The 23,245-nt window shown below is 41.6% G+C and overlaps 1 protein-coding gene across 3 annotated transcripts in view; it reads left to right on the top strand.

The window, feature by feature from the left end:
* rnf13 (ring finger protein 13) overlaps window positions 1–23,245 on the top strand; it is a 214,121-nt gene that overhangs the window by 119,884 nt on the left and 70,992 nt on the right. For all 3 annotated transcript variants that reach the window (XM_059651210.1, XM_059651211.1, XM_059651209.1), the window contains one exon: window positions 11,103–11,190. In XM_059651210.1, coding sequence (XP_059507193.1) covers window positions 11,103–11,190 — 88 coding nt within the window. The remainder of the gene's footprint in view (window positions 1–11,102; window positions 11,191–23,245) is intronic.

The raw sequence follows: 23,245 nt of genomic DNA, 5'->3' as shown, positions 1-23,245 counted from the left end.
ACACCACCACCTTCAACTCCTCCACCTCCCCCCACCCCACCCCCAAGCCGCTCACCATCCTGACTTGCAAATAGATCACTGTTCCTTCACTGTCAAAATACTGGAATTTTCTCCCTAATAGCTTCTTGGGTCTACTCGCTACAAGTAGGTGGACCTCTGTGGTTCAAGAAGGCAGCTGGCCACTATCTTCTCAAGGGCAACTAAGGATGGATAATAAATGTTGGCCTGCCAGCCAGTGATACCCGCATCCAGCGAATGGAGAAAAAAATGCTAAATAGATTAATCTGGTATATGTAAAGATTGAAGTCTGCTTGGTTATAAATTTGCTGTAGGTTATAATGATTTCTTGTTGAATGCTGACCCCGACAGTGTAACTATGGTTTGGATATTATATAAGCTATTGTCGCTGTCATCTTTTAAATTTCTCTGTTCCTAAGCCCCACAATAATACTTAATTTGGGATCTTGGATGATAGTGTCATTTCCTCACTCCTGTCCTTAGTTCCTTTTGTACTAATAAGACTACTGTTCCTACATGTCATCTTGAAATATTGTGTAACCTAGCTGCAATATTTACTTCCCAGCCTTGGTTACCTTGTCTTTTGTAATGGCAATTTGAATCACTTATTCCAATTTGTGCCTCTAGTTGATATGCGCATGTTTCTTGCATTCGGGTAAATAGTCTTCATCTTATTCTCCATTCTTTGCATTGACTTTATTTGCTGATGTACATGCACTGTTGATGTTCAACTTTATTTTCTTCCTGTTCCACATTGTCATACTCTTCTACTATCTTCGGTTTTAACTTGGGTTTCTGAGTTTCACTTCACCTGAACCTATATCCCACCCTAAGAGCATACTGAAGCTACAGTTGTTTATTTTTTTCTCGTAATCTTTTCTAACTGCAGGAATTAGCTAATTTATCAACCTTTTGTTTCAACAAGGCTTAATAAACAGCTTCAGTTCATTAAAAAAATTTTGAGCACAGTTGCCTGGAGTTCTGGAATTTGTAGGCAGTTTAATCGGGTTTTTCTGCTGAAATTATACCAAAAATACTTCCTGAAGATTTGTGGCAGATTTGACAAAGAAGAAAAGTTACTAAGTTCCTAGTTGCATTTTACCTGACCCCCCTCCAAATTTAATTTCTATCAAGTGAAGGGGGAAAAATTTTTAAATCTTAGACTCAATAGTAAACATGTACAACCAACCATTTTTCAAAAGAATGGACAAGATGTTGAAAAGGCAAGTGGAATTGTTAGAAGGAAACTCCAATCTGTTGATTGCAGACTTAGTCAGCTGTACACCTTAAAAATTGGAACTAGGCTTTTCAGGGGTGATGCTAAGAAACTCTTCTCCCCACAAAGGAGAGAAAGAGTAATGTTTTTGTGCAGAGGATGATACGTACATGGAAAAAGCTGCCAGCAGAAGTGGTGAAGATGGGAACTGTTACAGCATTTAAAAAGCATCTAGATGGGTATATGAATAGAGGGATATTGACCGAATGCTGGCAAATGGGACTAAGTCAGATTGGGATGTTCAGTGGGTGCAAATGTGTTGGACCGAAGAATTTGATTCTGTATTGTATGACTCTGATTCTAAGTTTGGTACTCTTTCTCCCAAATGGAAATTTATGCTGTGACATTGATTTTCTTGTAATTTTAAGTCTGAGGTTCATGAGTGTTTTTGTTTTGTTGCCAACTGTATTGAAGGATGAGACAGATGGAGAGATGGACTTAGCAATGTTCCTTAATTGGCTGAAATGTGATGTTAGGCACCCAAGGCACATTATGTTGAATCAAATATAGAGTCATATAGCATGGAAGCAGGCCCGTCAGTCCAACTTGTCCATGCTGCCCAGGTTTCTGAAACTAAAGGAGGCCCATTTGCCTGCATTTGACCCGTACTGCTGTAAAACTTCCAATCCATGTACCTGTCCAAATGCCGTTTAAATATTGCAGTGGTAGATGTAGGTAATCAACTTCTCTTGAATTCCCTTATTTGTGATTATCTTATGTAGGTAATCAACTTCTCTTGAATTCCCTTATTTGTGATTATCTTACACGTATGCTCACTCATTTTATTCTCCCTCAGATTGAAACATTTTAAGTTATTCTTCTTTGGGAGCTCTGAGATCTAGTTAATTTTAAAGGTGTGCTCAGACTGTGCAAATGCAGATATAAATGGTGATGCTTGAGTGAACAACTAATAGGAAGAGGAATTTCCATGCTCATAATGGTAGCAGATCCCCCTGCATAAGTTTAAACAATGAGACTGAAGTGTTTTCAATGATCTGGAACAAATAGTGCTGAGTAGATGATTCCTCTCTACCACCACAGATGCCAGTTTAAAGTGAAGTAGATTTGTTGAACATAGAACAGTACAGCTCAGGAATAGGCCCTTTGGCCCACTATGTCTCTGCTGACCATGATACTAATCTAAAATAATCCTATGTGCCTGTACATGGTCTGTATCTCTCTCTGTTCCCTGGCTGTTCAGGTGTCTGTCTGAATGCCTGTTAAACATTGTTAATCTGCATTATGAGATTAGCCACTTTGATAGCAAAAACAGAAAGGTGGATCACAACTGACAGGTGATAGATTGGGAAAGGAGGAGGTCCATCGAGATCTCGGTGTTCTTTTACATCAGTCACAGAAGGCATCCAGGCACAACAGGCGGTGAAGAAAACAATTAGCATGTTGGTTTTTATTGCAAAAAGATTCAGGTGAAGGAGCTGGATATCTTACAGCAATTGAACAGGATCTTGGTGAGAGAACACCTTGAATATTGTGTGCAGTTTTGGCCTCATGAGGATGGAGGTATTGAAATAGCCTGTAATTAAATGTAACTAGATCTGGACAACGTCCAAGCTTGGGCTGATAAATGATTAGGAACATTGCACACCATACAAGTGACAATCAATGACCATCTCACCTTTTACATTAGCGGAATATTCTGTAATGATAATTCCAATATCATCAACATAGGCGTTACCATTGACCAGACAAGAACTGCACTACCCATAAAATACTGCAGCTTCAAGAGCAGGTCATGGGCTAGGACTCCTGCAACAAGTAACTCATCATCTGACTACTCGAGGTCTGTCCGGCATCTAGAAGGCACAAATCCAGAGGTAGTGGAATATTCTCCACCTGGCAGGGAGAGTATGGCTCCACAACACTCCAGATTCAAGACTGTTCTGGAAAAGGTGGCCTGTTTGATCAGTGCCATATCTATCAATCACTTATTCCTCCAGCACTGATGTGCAGTTGCAGCACTGTACCATTTATGCACTGCAGGAACTCGCCCACGCTTTTTCAACAGCCTTGTCTAACCTGTGACTCTCACCAAGAAAGATGAGCAGCAGATGCGTGGCAGTGCCACCACCTACAGGTTTCTGTCCAAGCTGAACACCATCTTAACTCTGAACCATTTCATCATTCCATCAGTGTTGCTTGATTAGAGTACAGGAACTCACTTTCTATCTCCACTGTGCATCTAATCCCTGTGGACTGCAGTTTTTCAAGAAATCTGCTCACCACCTTGGGGCAGTTGGGAATGGGCAATAAATGTTTGCCTAGTAAGGAAGGCCCATATCTCATGAATCACTTTCTTTTAAGAATGGTAAGCTTTCAGATGATGTGTTTGTATGCCAAAGATTTAGTTTAGGTGATTTGGCATTTTGTTTTAATAAGAATACGTGCACCAGTACCAATGTATAATAACTTTGTTCTTTAGTATAGTTGCAGTTACGATGTAAATTGAGTCTGATGGCAGAGCCCAACCATGCACCAAAATACAATGAAGTGAAACAGCTGAGTAGTTTTGGCCATGGTGAACTTGTCATGTGAATGTGCTTTAGAACGGAATGAATCAAGAATTATATGAATTACTGTAAGTTTATCCGTGCAAATCCTTACGTTGCTAATTTTTTTCTTTACTTTGAAAATCTTGCACCATATCTTTTCACCCCATTAAAGAGCAATGTGTCAATTTTCCAGAAAAATATCTAGTCTCCTTTGCAATATAGTGTAATTCCTATGAGAGAACCTGTTGTGTGTTTTAAATGTACAATTTGAAGGTCCAGAGGTAAAATATTGCCATGTGTAGACAGATACAGCAATTGAGAGTTGATAAATGATAAAAATAGAGGACGTGATACAATTTGAGGTGTTTGGGGATACTGATGGGTGGTAGATCAGCGAGGCCATATGAATTGTAAGAAGAGCAAGTGGTATATTATGATGTATAGGTACAAGAATAGATTACAAATCTTGGTGATTGAGCAAGACATAATGTAATAAAGGAGTATATAGTTATCATTTGGGCTTTAGGTAGAGATAGAAGACAAATATGGTTTTCATCCTGTGAAGGTCAGTCATTTTTAAAGATATTAAAATGTCACCTGGAATAGTGAGCCAAAGACTTTATTTACAGGGAACACGTGACCTGGGTTTTTTTGCCAGGCACTTAATCTGTCGTCTTAATAAAGTGCTTAGAACATTAAACTTTCATGAGATATGGAGAAAACAAACCATAGGGCCACTCAAAAATCAAGTTTTCAGTGCTGAAGAGCAGTTTGTTGTGAGTAGAAGCTGTTATGTAGATATCTCCAGGCTGTGAGGTTTTATTTTATATATTCTCCAAGCTGTGAGTTAATGTAGAAGTTTTCAATCTGTTCGAACCAAGACTATATGCCACTAAAGCCGGAAAAAGCTGAGTAAGAAATTTGAATTAAGGCAAGTGTGACACTTAGATTATCTGCAACTGTATCAATAACAGTTTATATCTATTTGCATTATCTGCCTTACTTTGAATGTTCTGCAAATTAAGACAATACAGCCTTTCAACTTATCTATTATTTCCTAACGCAGTACGTTGACAGGCCGACGAGGGGAGAGGCCATTCTAGACTTGGTGCTCGGAAACGAGCCGGGGCAGGTATCAGATCTTGTGGGAGAGCATTTTGGTGATAGTGACCATAACTGCCTCACATTTTACATAGCTATGGAGAAGGAGAGGATTAGGCAGAATGGGAGGATATTTAATTGGGGAAGAGGAAACTATGATGCGATTAGACATGAGTTAGGAAGCATGGACTGGGAGCAGTTGTTCCATGGTAAGGGAACTATAGACATGTGGAGATGGTTTAAGGAACAGTTGTTGGGAGTGATGAGTAAATATGTCCCTCTGAGACAAGCAAGAAGGGGTAAGATTAAGGAACCTTGGATGACGAGAGCGGTGGAGCTTCTAGTGAAAAGGAAGAAGGTAGCTTACATAAGGTGGAGGAAGCTAGGGTCAAGTTCAGCTAGAGAGGATTACATGCAGGCAAGGAAGGAGCTCAAAAATGGTCTGAGGAGAGCCAGGAGGGGGCACGAGAAAGTCTTGGCAGAAGGAATCCGGGAAAACACAAAGGCATTTTACACTTACGTGAGGAATAAGAGAATGGTCAAAGAAAGAGTAGGGCCGATCAGGGATAGCATAGGGAACTTGTGTGTGGAGCCTGAGGAGGTAGGGGAAGCCCTAAATGAGTTTTTTGCTTCTGTCTTTACGAAAGAAACCAACTTTGTAGTGAATAAAACCTTTGAAGAGCAGGTGTGCATGCTGGAATGGATAGAGATAGAGGAAGCTGATGTGCTGAAAATTTTGTCAAACATTAAGATTGACAAGTCGCCAGGCCCAGATCAGATTTGTCCTCGGCTGCTTTGGGAAGCGAGAAATGCAATTGCTTCGCCACTTGCGAAGATCTTTGCATCCTCGCTCTCCACTGGAGTCGTACCTGAGGACTGGAGAGAGGCAAATGTAATTCCTCTCTTCAAGAAAGGAAATAGGGAAATCCCCGGCAATTATAGACTGGTAAGTCTCACGTCTGTCGTCTGCAAGGTGTTAGAAAGGATTCTGAGGGATAAGATTTATGACCATCTGGAAGAGCATGGCTTGATCAAATACAGTCAACACGGCTGAGAGGGGTAGGTCATGCCTTACAAACCTTATTGAGTTTTTTGAGGATGTGACTAGAAAAGTTGATGAGGGTCGAGCTGCGGATGTGGTGTATATGGACTTCAGTAAGGCATTTGATAAGGTTCCCCATGGAAGGCTCATTCAGAAGGTCAGGAGGAATGGGATACAGGGGAACTTAGCTGCTTGGATACAGAATTGGCTGGCCAACAGAAGACAGCGAGTGGTAGTAGAAGGAAAATATTCTGCCTGGAAGTCAGTGGTGAGTGGGGTTCCACAGGGCTCTGTCCTTGGGCCTCTACTGTTTGTAATTTTTATTAATGACTTGGACGAGGGAATTGAAGGATGGGTCAGCAAGTTTGCAGACGACACAAAGGTCGGAGGTGTCGTTGACAGTGTAGAGGGCTGTTGTAGGCTGCAGCGGGACATTGACAGGATGCAGAGATGGGCTGAGAGGTGGCAGATGGAGTTCAACCTGGATAAATGCGAGGTGATGCATTTTGGAAGGTCGAATTTGAAAGCTGAGTACAGGATTAAGGATAGGATTCTTGGCAGCGTGGAGGAACAGAGGGATCTTGGTGTGCAGATACATAGATCCCTTAAAATGGCCACCCAAGTGGACAGGGTTGTTAAGAAAGCATATGGTGTTTTGGCTTTCATTAACAGGGGGATTGAGTTTAAGAGTCGTGAGATCTTGTTGCAGCTCTATAAAACTTTGGTTAGACCGCACTTGGAATACTGCGTCCAGTTCTGGGCGCCCTATTATAGGAAAGATGTGGATGCTTTGGAGAGGGTTCAGAGGAGGTTTACCAGGATGCTGCCTGGACTGGAGGGCTTATCTTATGAAGAGAGGTTGACTGAGCTCGGTCTCTTTTCACTGGAGAAAAGGAGGAGGAGAGGTGACCTAATTGAGGTATACAAGATAATGAGAGGCATAGATAGAGTTGATAGCCAGAGACTATTTCCCAGGGCAGAAATGGCTAGCACGAGGGGTCATAGTTTTAAGCTGGTTGGTGGAAAGTATAGAGGGGATGTCAGAGGCAGGTTCTTTACGCAGAGAGTTGAGAGCATGGAATGCGTTGCCAGCAGCAGTTGTGGAAGCAAGGTCATTGGGGTCATTTAAGAGACTGCTGGACATGCATATGGTCACAGAAATTTGAGGGTGCATACATGAGGATCAATGGTCGACACAACATTGTGGGCTGAAGGGCCTGTTCTGTGCTGTACTGTTCTATGTTCTATGTTCTATCTTTTTCACCTTGTTAGCCATCTTGCCCTTATTGTGCAATATGGCCCCACTTTGTTTTTCTTCTGTTAGTTCTGTCTTCCACTTTTTTGTTCACTATCTTTCCGTCTATTTTTGTTTCTATCCTCCTTACTTCCTTCTCTCTCCCTGCTCAGGTTCCCATGCTCCACCATAAGGACATTGACCCCTGTCCTGCCCAAATGCAACCTGTCCTGTTTTTAACCAGTCCCACCTTCCCCAGAACTACTGCTAATGTTCCAGAAATTGGAATCTATTCTACCCACACCATTTCTCCATCCACTTATTCATCTCGTATATCCTGTTACTTTTACAGCCGCTAGCATGTCACTGGTGGCAATCTTGAGATTGGTACCTTTTGAAGTCCTAAATTTTAATTTGTTGCCTATATTATGCTTGTCTGTATCCGTTTTTGAACCTATGGCTTTGGTACCAATATGTACCACAATGGCTGTTCACTCTCCATCTTTCAAATGACCTACAGCTACTAAGACATCTCTCAGACTGAAATCAGGGACGTAACGTAGCATCCGAGAGTTTGGTTTTCAGCCACAGAAATGCTTGTCTTTTCCTCTTAAAATTGAGTCCATTGTAACTGTAGCCCTGCCATTTTTCCTCCCTGTGCATCAAAACGACCCATGGTACAAAGGACACGGTTTCTACAGCTATCCAAGCAAGCCACTTGGTTCGAAGGCATTTGGAGATGGGCCACAAAGGCTGGCTTTACCAGTGACACCCACAGCCATGTAAAAAAAATTTAAAGTCAGCTTTGAGGAGAACTTTTACACTTAATGGTAAGGTCCTGGGGAGTGTTGCTGAACAGAGACCTTGGATTGCAGGTTTACACTTACTTGAAAGTGGACTCACATGTAGATAGGATAGTGAAGAAGGCGTTTGGTATGCTTGCCTTTATTAGTCAGCACATTGCGTATAGGAGCTGGGCGATGACATTGTGGGTGTACAAGACTTTAAGCAGCGTTTGCAATGCTGCAGGCCATTTTGGTCTACCCACGATGGGAAGGATGTTGTGAAACTTGAAAAGATTCAGAACAGATTTACAAGGATGTTGCTGGGGTGGAGGCAGAGGCCAAGGAGGCTGGGACTCTTTTTTTTTTTGCACTGAGGGTGAGGGATGACCTTAGAGGTTTATAAAATTGAGGGGTATGGATAGAGTAAGTAGACAACATCTTTTCCTTGGGGCGGAGGAGTCTAAAATTTGAGGGCACAGGTTTAAGGTGAGATAGGAAAGATTTAAGAGGGACCGGAGGGTCAATGTTTTCATACACAGTGGTGAGTGTTTGGAATGAGTTGCCAGAGGAAGTGGTGGAGCCTGGTACAATTACAACAATTAAAAGGCATCTGGATGGGTACATAAATAAGCAAATTTTAGAGGGATATGGACCAAATCTGGTAAATGGCACTAGATTTATATAGGATATCTAGGTAGCATGATGAGTTGGACCAAAGGGTCTGTTTCTCTGCTGTATGTCTCTAACCCTATAGCTGAAGCTGGTTGTTAGCAAGAAATGGAAGCAAATTAGTGCGAGTTGCGCAAGAGTTTCAAAAACATTCTTGAGTACAAACTGTATTCAATAACATCTCCTGAGATCAGCCAAATAGTGTGCAATAGTCTTTTCTTGCCTGGCATTCCTATGTTTTTAAAGTCTTTTTGTGAGTAATAGAGAACCACCCTAAAATACCTTTTTAATTGTAAAGACTTCAATACGTCAGCTGTCCCCTTGACAAAAATGAAACATTACAAGTCAGTAGTCAATGTAAACCATAATACAGTCTCTCGCACTGGAAAAATTCAAAACTCTTCAATGTTTACACATTGAATTCTTTTGTGGCTGTTAGCAGAATGTTTTAATCCTGCACATAACTACTGGTCTCTGGTTTTGAATCTGTCTTATCTTGCAGTTGAAAGAAGGTTTGCAAATGCTAAGACTGTTCAGAATCTAGTCTTTCAAATTGTCGGCTCCTTTCTTTGAGACTAGTCTGCAGATTTAAAGTTTGTTTTTAAAAAAAGACAAACAGAACAAAAGCATATCGATTGAGCATGCTTCCAGTGTTTGCCAAGCAAACCTTTGGCAGCCTTCCTGATGAAATCTGTTTGTGTTCTGTTCTGTTAATTTGTTACTTCTATTCATGGTCCTATAAACTATTCTTCTCTCACGTTTGCTCACTTTTCTAAATTAAACATTACAAAACCATGTTGTTCCAAAATACTGCAGCGCGCAGGACTGCTAGTCTTGGCAACTGCAGATTATACATGTTATTTATTGGTACTAGCCGTCAGAATTTACTAAGTAACAGCAGTGAATTATATAGCACCTACCCATGCTCCTCTTCATGTGCCAGATGGAGAAGTGTAGAGAACAAGGTATACCTTTTTAACCTTGCTCATTAAAATATTCAACACTGTCAGGGTAGAACTTTGCAAGCTTTTGGAAAACTTGGCTATCCATCAGGCTCACATGTTCTCCTCTTCCATGATAACGTGCATGATACACTTTGGCATTACTTTTGACAGTTTGACAAATGTGCTGGCTCCCAATTTGATATTTTCTTTTCTTTATTTCCTGACCTTTTGGCTTCCGTGCAAATATGGAAGGATTTGCCTTCATGCTAGGTCAGAGATGGCAAACTCTATAATCTGTCCAATTTGAAAGCAAAGAGACACACACTGCATATCTATGTGCTAGTTGTTTAAATGCAGACCCTACAGCTAAGACTCAGATTTGCATTCACACGTTCTCCTTTTACTCTAAACCACAAGGAAGCTGTGATATGGGGCACAGTGTCACGTTTCTACCCACAATCATACAAAATATTGCCTCTGCTGTTTTGGGTCCAAAGTGTTACCATGCCCATTCAGGTAGGACTCGATCCATACATCCAGAGAAAGCAGCTACCACCTTTGGCCAACTCTTAAAAATATGTATGGCATGACATTGAACTGACTGTTCAGACTTGATTATAGAACACTACAGCGCAGTACAGGCCTTTCGGCCCTCTATGTTGTGCCAACCTGTGAAACAAATCTGAAGCCTGTGTAGTGTACACTATTCCATTATCACCCATATGTTTATCCAATGTCCATTTAAATGCCCTTAAAGTTGGCGAGTCTACTACTGTTGCAAGCAGGGCATCCACAACCTCACTACTGAGTAAAGAACCTACCTCTGACATCTGTCCTATATCTATCACCCCTCAATTTATAACTGTTCCCTCGTGCCAGCCGTCTGAAGTATGGATGACTTACAGCTGGAATGGAGTACCCGAAGGCGTAATGGAGGCAGGTTTAGTCATGACTTTCAAAAGAAAGTTATACCACAATCTGAAGAGGAAATACTTAAATCATGAGGAAAAGGTCAAGGGGATGGTATGTTGAATTGCTGTTTGAGAGGCAGTTGAAGATAATAGACCAAATGTTACCCTGTGCTGTAACCACCTGTGTGTGGACAACGTTATATTGTGCAAGTCTATATCCTGGCTTCCACCAGTCTGTCAGTCTCCCCTCGCATTTGAGGGTAATGAGAGGCCCTCACTCTTATTGGAGTATGGTTTTTCGCTGTGGCCAGTCTTTCTTTAGTCTAGTTAAGTTTTTCTGATGTCCTGGGAGTGGAGATGAAGTCATGTGTTTGGTAATATAGTTTTTCATAAATTCCTTAGCACTTCTGGCAGAATCCAGTCTTCCCCAACAAATATGCACAGTTCTATCAGATGCTGCCACACCTGAGCTTTTCCAGCAATTTTTATTGCACGGTTCTATTGTTTGTACTGTATACTGTTCTTATTGTAAAAGCAAGTTTTCTTGTAATATGGATATACTGGCAGTCTAACAATATTCAATCTAATATTCCTGTATTTGTTTTCCTTTAGGTATTGAATGCTCAGCGGGCTGGATACAAAGCTGCCATTGTACACAATGTTGACTCTGATGAACTTATTAGTATGGGGTCCAATGATGGTAAGTAAACTAGTAACTGTACTAAGATCTGTGCATTTGCACTAGGGTAGGATCTCACCTACTTCAATGTTAGCAGCCTTGTGGAGTTTTTAAAAAAAAAAACTCCTCTTCGCTTTGAGAATAACTTCCATTGTATTGTGTAGCATTACCCCTGTGCGTACTCAGCACCTTATACTGATGGCTGTGTGGCAAATTCAGCTAGAGCTCCACTTAGAAATTTGCTGACGACAGCATTTTAGGGGTTGGATCTCAAACAACAGCATGCTGTAAAGACACCAACTCTCCCTCAGTGTCAGCAAAACAAGGAGCTGCTCACTGACTTCAGGAAGCTGAGTGGACAACGTACCCATGTCAGCATTCATGACGCTGAAGCGGAGATAATCAAGATGTTTAAGTTCCGAGGAATAAATATCTCCAGCAATCTGTTCTGTTCCATCTACATCGCTACAGTCAAGTAAACCTACCGTTGCCTCTACTTTGTCACAAGGCTAAGGAAATTCAGCCTGCCCACAATGACTCATCAATTTTTACATATGCATCCTTGAAAGCATGCTGTCTGGATGTGTCACAGCTTGGTACGGCAACAAGTCTGCCCAAAACGGCAAGAAGTTAGAGCTATGAACACAGCCCAGACCATCACACAAATTAACGTCTTTCCATTGATACAGTCTACACTTCCTGCTGCCTCGAAAGCACCCAACATAATCAAAGACCCCTGCCACCCTGGTTATACTCATTTTCACCCTCTTCAGTAACACAAGATAAAGTTTGAAAACATGGTGCCAACAGATTCAAGTGCAGCCTCTTTCCCACCGTTAACAGACGTACAAACGGACCACTCATGTTAAAGTTAAACTTTCTCTGCACCTGTAACACTATTCTGCAGTCTATTCTGTACGCTTTACGTAAGGTATGATTTGACTGAATAGCGTGCAAAACCATACTTTTCACGGACACAGCAAGGTGTAGAGCTGGATGAGCACAGCAGGCCAAGCAGCATCAGAGGAGCAGGAAGGCTGATGTTTCAGATCTAGACCCATCTTCAGAAATGGGGGAGGGGAAGGGATTCTAAAATAAATAGGGAGAAAAGGGGAAGGTGGATAGAAGATGGATGAAGGAGAAGTTAAGTAGAGAGGAGACAGATAGGTCAAGGAGGCGGGGTTGGTGCCAGCAAAAGTGAGTGGGGCACTAGGGAGGGGATAGATCAGTCCAGGGAGGACAGACAGGTGAAGGAGGTCGGATGAGGCTACTAGGTAGGAGATGGGGGTGGGGCTTGAGACCGGAGGCGTGGATAGGTTGGAGTCAGGTTAGGGAGGCGGGTATGAGTTGGGGTAGTTTTGCGATGGAGTCAGGGGAGGGGAGATTTTGATGCTTGTGAAGTCCACATTGATACCATTGGGCTGCAGGGTTCCCAGGCGGAATATGAGTTGCTGTTCATGCAACCTTCGGGTGGCATTGTTGTGGTAATGCAGGAGGCCCAGGATGGACATGTCATCTAAGGAGTGGGAGGGTGGAGTTGAAATAGTTCACGACTGGGAGGTGCAGTTGTTTGGTGCAAACTGACCGTGGGTGTTCCGCAATGCGGTCCTCAAGCGCTCTGCTTGATTTCCTCGATGTAGTGGAGGCCCCAACGGGAACAGCGGATACAGTATATACATGAGCAGATGTGCAGGTGAACACCTGTTTGAGGAAGTTCTTATTAGGGTCTGGATGGGGGTGAGGGGGGAAGCTGTAGGGGCAGGTGTAGCACTTCCTGTGGTTGCAGGGAAAAGTGCTGGGGTGTTGCAGCTGGTGGGGAATGTGGAGCAGACAAGGGAGTCACGGAGAGTGGTCCCTCTGGAAAACAGATAAGGGTGTGGAGGGAAAAATTTGGTAGTGGGGTCAGATTGCAGATGGCAGAAGTGTCAGAGGATGATGCGTTGGATCCGGAGGTTGTTGGGGCAGTATGCAGGAATGAGGGGGATTCTGTTTTGGTGGTTATTGCAGGGAGAGGGTGTCAGGGATGAGTTGCAGGAAATGCGAGACACAATTGTGAGGGCATTTTTGCCCACTGGAGGGGAAGCTGTGGTCCTTGAAAAATTCCATGAAGTTGCCATCACAGATTTCCCCCTCTATCAATATTGTAGGAGCTACAATTGAACAAACTAAACTGAACTAACCATGCAAGTGGCTACAAAAGTGGGTCAGAAGTTTAAATTCCTATAAGTAACTAATCACCTGACCCCCCCCCCCCCCCCCCCCCCCCCCCAAGAGTCTGTCCATCAGCTACCAGATATGCCAGGACTGTGGTGGAATATGCCTTGGATAAGTGTAGCTTGTTTGAGCAGCACATCCACGCCCTCAATCGTAACAACATCTGTCATCCACAGGATGCATGGCAGAAATTCAGCAAGACATATGTCTCTGAATTCCATGCGACTGCTGTCTAGAAGGATAAAGGTAGCAGTTACATGGGAACAAAACCCCATGCAAGTGATGCTGTTGCTCTCTTTACCCCACCTTCCATACTCTCCTGACAAACTATTGACTATCTGAATTTCAATTCTTCCCCCTAACTAAGACCAAAGTGCTCCTTTTTGAAGAAAGGTTTATTTTTCGGTTACATAAGAGTGCAGAGATTAACGTTTACATGAGAGTCCAGAGACTTGAGAGAATTGATGTTTTGCTTCCACCAAGCTTGATGCCCAGTTTGCACTGTGAATATATGATTTCAACCATGCAGCATCCCTAACTTATGGAACATGATGAATGGTTATGTAAAATCAAATTTTCAATTGAGAACTTACCAGCGCCCCTCAGGAAGGCGTGATAGTGTAGGAGTGTTGGAAATATGGATAATAAGGTTACTGGTGAATGATGGCTTGGTTTTAAAATGTATATACTTTGTCAAAATTGCAGTTTTCCTGTTGAGAACTTCTTGGAATTCCAGTTAATTCCCTCTAATTTCCTTCTTTTTAAACTTCATTTAAAAATCTAATCAGTAAATAAAATATAGTGAAATAGCAGAAGAATTGCATGGGCTTAAAAATTACTTCACCACCTAAGGTCTAGTTTGTCCTACAAATTTACAAGATAGGTTAATTAAAGCTGTCATATCGTATATTGCAATAATGCTCGATATGGCAAAGTTTTATGTAATGTGTTTGGCCTCCACTGCTGTAAGACTATAAGATCATGAGGTATATAAGCAGAAATTGGCCTTTCAGTTCATCGAACCTGCCAATCCATTCAGTTAGATCATGGCTAACCTGGTCTCGGCTGATTATCCTCAACTCCACTTGGCTCCCCTTTTGTACATGACCCTTGATTTTCCTTACTGATTAAAAATTTATTTATCTCGGCCTTGAATATACTCGATCTAGCCTCAACAGCCTTCTGTGGTTTTAAAAAAAATTCCATACACTCTGTCACGACCTGAGAAGAAACTCCTCCTCCTCTCTCTTTTGAACATGCAACTCTTTATTCTGAAATCATATCCTAGCTTCTTCCACAAGGGGCAGCAACCTTTCCATATCTACCATATCTGGTCTCCAACGAATCTTGTGTATTTCAATGAGGTTGTTCTCATTCTTCCTAACTCTGAGAAGTGCAACACTAATCTGCTCAACCTGTCCTCCTAAGGTAGTCATCCCATACCCAGAATCAGCCTAGGGCTGGTGACTCCCTAGTAGCACTATAGTTGGAGCACTAATCCAGAGTCTCAGGAATGTGCTGGTGACCAAGGATTGAATTCTGTTGCAACAGATGCTGGAATTGGAATTTGTTTTAAATCTGGCATCCATTAATAATGACTTTGAAGTCACTTTCAATAGTTGGGAAAACCCATCTGGTTTATTCATGATGATAAAATGTGAGGCTGGATGAACACAGCAGGCCAAGCAGCATCTCAGGAGCACAAAAGCTGACGTTTCGGGCCTTTATTCATGTCCTTTAGAGAAGGTAGCTGCTGTCTTTACCTGACCTGGCCAACATGTTATTTGGGTCTATACAAAATAGATAAAACTGTTCAATTTGTGGGTTGAGTGGAGTGGAGCTTTCATGCAGGGTTAGTGTCAGTAAGTGAAGTAGAGAGAAAGTGCTCTCATTTTCCTTTCATTCCCTTCTACTTTCTTAACCACCCAGTGTTCAACTCCTCCTCCTCCATTACAGTCGAAGGATTTGTTTGGTGAGTAATTGGTAAGGTATTCCACTTTTAACAAATGGTGCAGATAAAGTATTGCAGGGCCATTTGGCCAAGTGGAATATGTAGCCAGTGAAATTTGGAAAAACCTGAGACACCTTATGTCCCAGTTGAACACATCTGTAAGAGGTGTCACCACCTGGACAAGCTTGAGCTTCCTGTTTCATAATTCGAGTCATTGTGCATCATGAGACAGAGGACTACGTGGATAGTGCATTCAGGGAGGTGGTCATATCACAGCTTAATGTGTAAGAAATAAAAGATGGGTGACTGTCAGACAATCCAGGGAAACCAAGCAGGTCGTGCAGGAGTCTCTGGAGATGATGTTGCTAGCAAATTAGTTTTTGTTTTGGATTCTGGTGCAGTCAAAGGTTCCTCTAAGTGGGTAGTTAGAACCAAATCACTGACACAATGGGCAGCTCAGTTGTACATTTAAGTAGTGCAGGATATAGTAATGATGGGACATTCTGCTGTTCGAGGACAAAACTGACATTTCTGATACCAAGATTATTGATTAGCTTCCTGGTGCTAAGGTCAAGAATGTAGCTGTTCTGAGACATGTTTTTAGGGAGTGTGAACACCCAGAGGTCATGGTCCCCTTTGGTGTCAACAACATGGGTAGTAAGTGAGATGCAGAAGTGAAAGCAGATTTTGGGGGAACTAGGAAGGTAAATGAAAAGCAGGACGCCCAAAATTCTAGTTGCAAAATTATACACAGCCCCACATAGTCAAGCGTATCAGATCAGAAGAACTGAGGGATTGACCAAGTGGCTAGAAAAGTGGTGTGTGAGGTAGGGTGTCCAATTTCTGAAGCATGAGGAGCAGTTCAGGGGCAGATGGATTGCATTTTGGCAGGGCAGAGACTGACCTCCTCAAAAGAAGATTGCTGAAGGAGGTCAGTTTTGAGGGAAGCAACATGAATTCAGAGAAGCAAAAGAGCAGGAAGCCAAAGTCAAAGGCATGTCAATGTCCAAACTAGAAAACCATATTAAAGGGTGACCGAAATGCAGTCTATCTGCATGTTGCATTCTCAGAATGGTTGATTTGATGTTTTAAATTGAGGTGAATCTAAATAATTTGATTGTCGTTATAGAGATGTAGCTACAGGATAATCAGGTTGAAAATCAAAAGTCTGTTCTATGCTTCTGTAGGATGGGAAATAAGGAAAAGATGTGGTAACATTTCAAGTAAGGGATGGCATCAGTGCATTCGTAAATGAAGATCTCCAAAGGATTAAGACAGTCAATTTGGGTGGAATAAAGAAACAGCAAGGAGAAGCAAATATTGGTGAGAGACAAAAATAAATGCAGATGCTGAAATCCAAGATGGGCAAACAGGAGGCTCGAAGAACACAACAAGCCAAGCAGCAAGTCACCATTTTGGGTATTACCTTTCTTCAAGACTGGATGTGGGGTAGGGGGAGCTGCAGATAAAGAAAGTGGGGAGGTTTGTTTGAGATGATTTTGGTGGGGCAAGAGCATGCGGAGATGATTGTTTGAGATGGGTTTGGTAAACAGGATGTTTGAGATGCTGTCCTGAAGAAGGGTTATACACGAACCATTGACTGCTCCTTACCTCCAAATGCTGCCTGGCTTGTTGCGTTCTTCCAGCCCCCTGTTGGTAAGGCAAGTCAGGGCATGACTTATACACTTAAATGGTAGGTCCTGGGAGTGTTGCCAAACAAAGAGATATTGGGGTGCAGGTTTGTAGTTCCTTTTAAAGGTGGAGTATAGGAGTTGGGATATCATTTTGTGGCCGCACAGGACATTAGTTAGGCCACTTCTGGAATACTGCATTCAATTTTGCTGTAGGATAGATGTTGTTAAACTTGAAAGGATAGGAAAAGATTTACAAGGATGTTGCTGGGGTTGGAGGGTTTGAGCTATGGGGAGAGTCTGAAGAGACTGGGGCTATTTTCCCTGGAAAGTCAGAGGCTGAGGGATGATCTAATATAGGTTAGTAAAATCATGGACAGGATGGATAGCCAAGTCAAGTCATTTCACCAGGGATGGGAACTCCAAAGCTAGAGGGCATAGCTTTAAGGTGAGGAGGGAAAGATTCAAAGGGGACCTGAGGGGGAATGTATGTGAATAGAATGAGCTGCCAGAGGAAGTGGTGAAGGTAGCTACGGTTGTTATACTTAGTAGGCGTCTGTATGAATAGGAATGTTTTGGAGGGATATTGACCAAATGCTGGCAAATGGGACTAGATTAATTTAGAATATCTAGTCAGCATGGGCGAGTTGGACTGAAGTACCTGTTTCCATGCTGTACAACACTTTGACTCTGATTCTGTGGAGGATAAATCTTGGCAGTGTGTGAGAGATATTTCTGGAACAGTGTGTTTACAAACGGGGTATTGGGTTATTTTCATAGAATCTCAAAATCATACAGTGCAGAAGAAACCCTTTGGCTCACTGAATATGCACTGACACGAGAAATGCCTGACCTTAAATATAATGCCACTTACTGGCATTTAGCCCATAGCCTTGAATGTATTGATGTGCCAAGTCCTCATCCAGGTACTTTTTAAAGGATATGAAACAACTCTCCTCTACCATTTGCCCATGCAGCACAGTCTGCTCAGTTGCACCCTCTGGGTAACAAGTTTTTCCTCCAAACCTTTTCCCCCTAAACCTTGTGCCCCTCAGCTTGAACTGTGTCCTTCATGACAGACCTTTCAACTAAGGGAAGAGACGCTCCTTATCCGCTCTATCAAGGTGTCTCGTGTTGTACACCTCAATTGGATCGCCCTTCAGCCTTCTCTGCTCCAACAAAAGCAACCCAAGCTGACCCAACCTTTTGTTATAACTCTCACTTTCCATCCTGGGCAGATCCTGGTGAATCTCCTGTGCATGCCCTCCATTGATTTCACATCCTATGATGTGGTGACTGGAAATAATTTTGGAATTAAAGTCGTGAAGCAAGAAAGGGCTAACTAACAACTTTGCTGTAAAGGAGCCTTTGGGAAATAGTGACCATAATATGGTTGAGTTTTATGAAATTTGAGTTTAACATGGCTCATTCTGAATCTAGGCTCATAAATGTGAGCAAAGGAAACTGAAGGAATGAAGGACAGGTTAGCTGTGGTAGATTGGGAAAACAGTCAAATATTTGCCCATAAACAGCCAATGGCTATCATTTAAGAAATGCTGTAAGATTAACCATAGTCATGCATTCTTCTAAGGCACAAACATTGAAATGAAGAGGTAAGTCGAATAGAGTTAATGAAAGAAGTTAATGATTGTATTAGCTCAAAGTAAGTTGTGTATAAGGATACCAGAAATAATGGTGCACCAGAGGACTGGGAGCAATTCAGGATCCAACTAAAGAGTACCTAGAAACTGAAAAGGAAAGCAAATAGTGAATGTGAATACAAGCTTGTGGTATCTAAAAGCTTTTTTTTGAAGATATATTAAAGGGAAAATGAGGATTAATATGGGCCCATTATGGGAGCAGGTGAATTTAATGGACCACGGGGAAAGTGGCAGAGAAACTAAACAGTTACTTTGTGTCTGTCTTCCCTGAAGAAAATCTAGAAAATCTCCGAGAATTACAAGGTTCCCAAGGGACATCTGTAATTGAGGAACTAAAAAGAAATTAGTATCAATAAAGACATATACTTAAAATATTTGCTGGAGTGTGGGTTGATAAGTGTCCTGGAAATAGGAGCTTTGAGTATTGAAGGAAGTAGCAATAGAAGTAACATCTGCATTGGTGGCTTTTTGTAATTGTAAAAATGATTAAATATTGCACCTTTTTTACCATATTGCAATTGTTGGTGAATTATGCAAATAACCTGAAGCCTTGATGATGGTGGATTTTCTGTCCAACTTGTCCCATGACTGGAAAGTCTGGGGTGGCAGGAAGAGCTGCTTTTAGTAACACCATTCTCCTTTTGAGTAAATTGTGAAGTTTTGCTGTTGACGGCAAATGGAGTCTCCACAGCATGGCACATAACCTTGATCATCTTCCTGATACTGAAAGTCAGTCCAAATTTCTCATCTTAAAGAATCAATCTACAAACTCCAAGAGAACTTCAATATGGATATCAACGCTGTGTCATCACAAGCAGCAACTCATTGACGATGACATTATGCATTTTGCTCTTAACACAGGGGCTTGAACAGCTTTATATTTATATCTCTTGATTTGCCAAAAGTTTAGCATAGAAATATGGAGAAAAATACGCTGGAAGTGGCACCGTGACAAATTTCTACTTTACCTACCTGTTGGTCTTGAAAGAGTTTTGCTCCATTGTAACTGATGGACCTGTACATTATCTCATGGAAAGAAGAAATAGCATGTAAGACTAGCCTACTTTCTAGAGCAATCTTAAAAATCTATCTTTAGTGACAAGGTCAAATGTTTTCGTAAGATATTGAAGGCACTGTTCACAATACTTTCCCAGAACTTCCAAACTAGCAGCTCTAAAGCTGCACTGAGAATCTGCTAGATGCATGACACCAGGATCTGCAGTCTGGTCAGTGAAAACCATCACTACAATTCCTAGCAAGGAAATTCCTCTAATTGTTGTAATCGCAGCAATAACTGTTGTTTGTATGAAAGGACCCTGGTTTTTATTGAACACTTCTTGGTGTAAAGTTTTTCTTCTAGAGAAAAATGTTCATGGTAATTCTCCATGTTTCATTTTGGGTATAAAACTATTTTTTTCTTTAATGGCATGAATGTGGTTGGCAAACCCATCTCTCTCTGACCTTGAGTTAAGTGGCCTGCTAAAACATTTTAGAAGCAGATAACAGCCAACCACACTGGAGGTGGAGGAATGAGGAGATTAGAAATGTACCCAAATGACTTTAGCTTTTGGATGGAATGCATGCAGTAAGTATAAAGTCATCAGAATGAAGCTAATGGCATTAAATAGAGGCAGAGAAAGTTAAGGACAGTTCACAGAAAGGATAGTGGACGTGGACCTGGATGGCCAGACTAGATAAACATGGCAGATTTAATTGCCTAACGAACAACTAAAGGACTTGAGTGAAGAAGAGCTTTTACAACGATCTGATCGTTGATCACTGAGACTAGTTTTTAATTCTTGATTTTATTAATTGCTTTCAGATGCCACCAGTTGTTGATTTGAACCCATGTCCACCAATATTAGCTAAACTTTCGGTTTACCAGTACAGTGACATTGCCTCTATGCCGCCATCCTCCTTGATATTTTAGCACTGGCAAGATCAATGAACTTGTTGAGCTTGATTATGGCGGATTTTCTGTCCAACTTGTCCCATGACTGGAAAGTCTGGGGTGGCAGTCAGAGCTGCTTTTAGTAACACCATTCTCCTTTGAGTAAATTGTGAAGTTGTGCTTCACACATTTTTTCATCTGCTTGCAAAATTTTGGTGATTATCATCCCTGTCTTTATCTGCAGGAGAGCTGATTCAGTTGTTATGTCTTGTTGCTTTCTTGATTCCTTCATATTTGACATCATACTACATCCCTGCATTTAGTGATGTTTGAAATGCTATTGCTCTGTTGTATAAATTGGAGCAGAAATGAAAAGCCATCTTGAAAGTTAATTATTTGGACAGGGACCATATTTCATATGATCCAATTGACTGTAGGAAAGCTTTGCTTTATCTTAGTGCAAATTTCTAGTTCCTTGGAAAAAGCAAAGAACATAAGAAGCAATTGGCACAGTACCTGAATGCCATTATAATTTTTAAAATTGATTTCTTTCTCTCCGCCTCTGGGCTTTCAATGATGCAGGTTAATACAGACTAAGTGTGCAGATAATTCACCAATTTGTTTAAATAAGGATGCAAGTTGCATTGTATCAGTTATATTTGTCGCTTTTGCATGTAACCTTCAATTTTATGTGACCAATGGATTTATCTTCTATCAGTCCTGCAATTTTAGATGATCTGATTGCACAGTTTATTAATCAAGTAAAACTTGGTGCAGCTGTGGTTAACATTTCAAAAAATCTATTAACCAGAAACAAAACACATTGCTGGTAAAGCTCAGCAGGTCTGGTAGCATCCATGAAGAGAAATCAGTTATGTCTGGGGGCTGGTGACCCTTCCTTAGAACTGATAATCTAATAAATTGAACCTGCACACATTTCTCCAAGTACAAATAATGCATCATCTGTATTGAGCAGAGCATTGTGGCAATGAAGTTTCAAATATTCATCCAGTGGCTATTTTTCATTTCTGCAAACTGCTCTTAATTTTCTCTGCTTCTTCTATCTAATGTCATTTGGGTTCCTACAGATGAGTGCATTCTGTTATCTTTAGCTTTTGGATGGGACGTAAGCAATAAGTATGAAGTCATTTGGCTAAATCTCTAATCTCCTCATTCCTCCAATCCCACCAAAACCTTAGACTAGGCTAAGAGGCAAGAGAGCCCATCAATCCACTGGATAGCCTAAACAAATTGCTGGAAAAACTCAGCCAGCCTTGAGGCAACTTTCTGAAGAAGCCGATTTCGTACTGGACCTAATGCTGTCAGACTTGAGCTTCCCCAGCACTTTGGTTTCCAGAATCTGCAGTTTTTCAGAGTGAAGAGTTTGACTACCCCAACCCCAGCAACACACCCACTGTTTCCCACCCCCCACCCCCCAAAAAAGTCAAGCTCAAGGGTAGGAAGACCAAGATCAGTCTTCATCCCTGGGACATTTGATGTTTTTGAATGGATCAACTTGTGAGCAAATTGCATTCAGGACTGTTGTAATAGGTTTGTCTCTGATTCTATAGCTAGTGAACCAGACCACTGACTCAACCGTTCAATTCAGTTTATTTCTTTGAAATTAAGTACTGTCTTGGTCTGAATTTTAAGCATTTTTCAGCAATGTCATTTAGTGATGGATTTTTCAGGGGCATATAAAGCCTTGAAACATGTCTGAAGTATCTGTCAAAAATAGGGTTCATGTGATGTAATGCATTTCTAGGAGTAACTGCTTCTGAAAGGGTTGTTGATCGTTTTCTTACATGACCTAAGCTTCTGTGTTTACAAAAATTTCGGTGATCACCTGACAAAGGAGCTTCCACTGAGCATCGAAGGAGAGGGGAGTGGATGTGGTGTCAATCAAGCAGCTGGCCTTGTCCTAGATAGCATCAAGCGACTTCAATGTTGTTGGAACTGCACTTGTCCAAGCAAGTGGGGATTGTTCCATTACGCTCACAACTTGTGTCTTGTAGATGGTGAGCAGGCTTTGGTGAGTCAGGAGGCGAGTTAGTTGCTGCAGTGTTCCAAGAGTCTCATCAGTTCTCATAGCCAGTGTGTTTATAAAGGCACATCCAGTTGAGTTCACGGTCAATAGTGACTGCCAGCACAGTGACAGTGGGGGAATTCAGTGATGGTAACAGCTCTGAATGCCCAGGGGCAGTAGTTAGATTGCCTTTTATTGGAAGTGGTCATTGTGAGGCATTTGAGGCACAAATGTTACTTGCTTCCTCCTCAAAAAGAACATGTAGATCTATTCCAAAGGTCAAAGATTAATCAGAACACACAAGCACTTTTGCCATGATTTAATGACGTGGATTCATTATATAAGATATAAATTACATCATAAGACACCTCTTCAAACTTAAGTGCATCAGGCACAAGATAAATGCAACTATGCATGTTGTTTGTTCCAAAAAAAATCAGTTAGTTGTGGATTTCACAAGTTACAAAGCAATTGTCTAAATAGAAGCATAAAGATAAAAAAATTTCACATTTGAATTACTGGTCTGTGTCCAGCATCCATTGAAACAATGGCATTCACAATTCAGTTTGTCATGATGCCTCCAGCATAGGGATGAGAAGAATAGGAATAAACAAAAACAATTTCTGAAGGCCAGTCAGGAATGAGCTCAGCTGTTGATGAGAAGTGGAACTGCATAGCCTGCCAAAATTCACCACTGCAATT

This window comes from Stegostoma tigrinum, chromosome 14, assembly GCF_030684315.1.
Source record: "Stegostoma tigrinum isolate sSteTig4 chromosome 14, sSteTig4.hap1, whole genome shotgun sequence".
NCBI classification, from domain to species: domain Eukaryota; kingdom Metazoa; phylum Chordata; class Chondrichthyes; order Orectolobiformes; family Stegostomatidae; genus Stegostoma; species Stegostoma tigrinum.
This window is presented reverse-complemented; position numbering and strand designations above follow the sequence as displayed.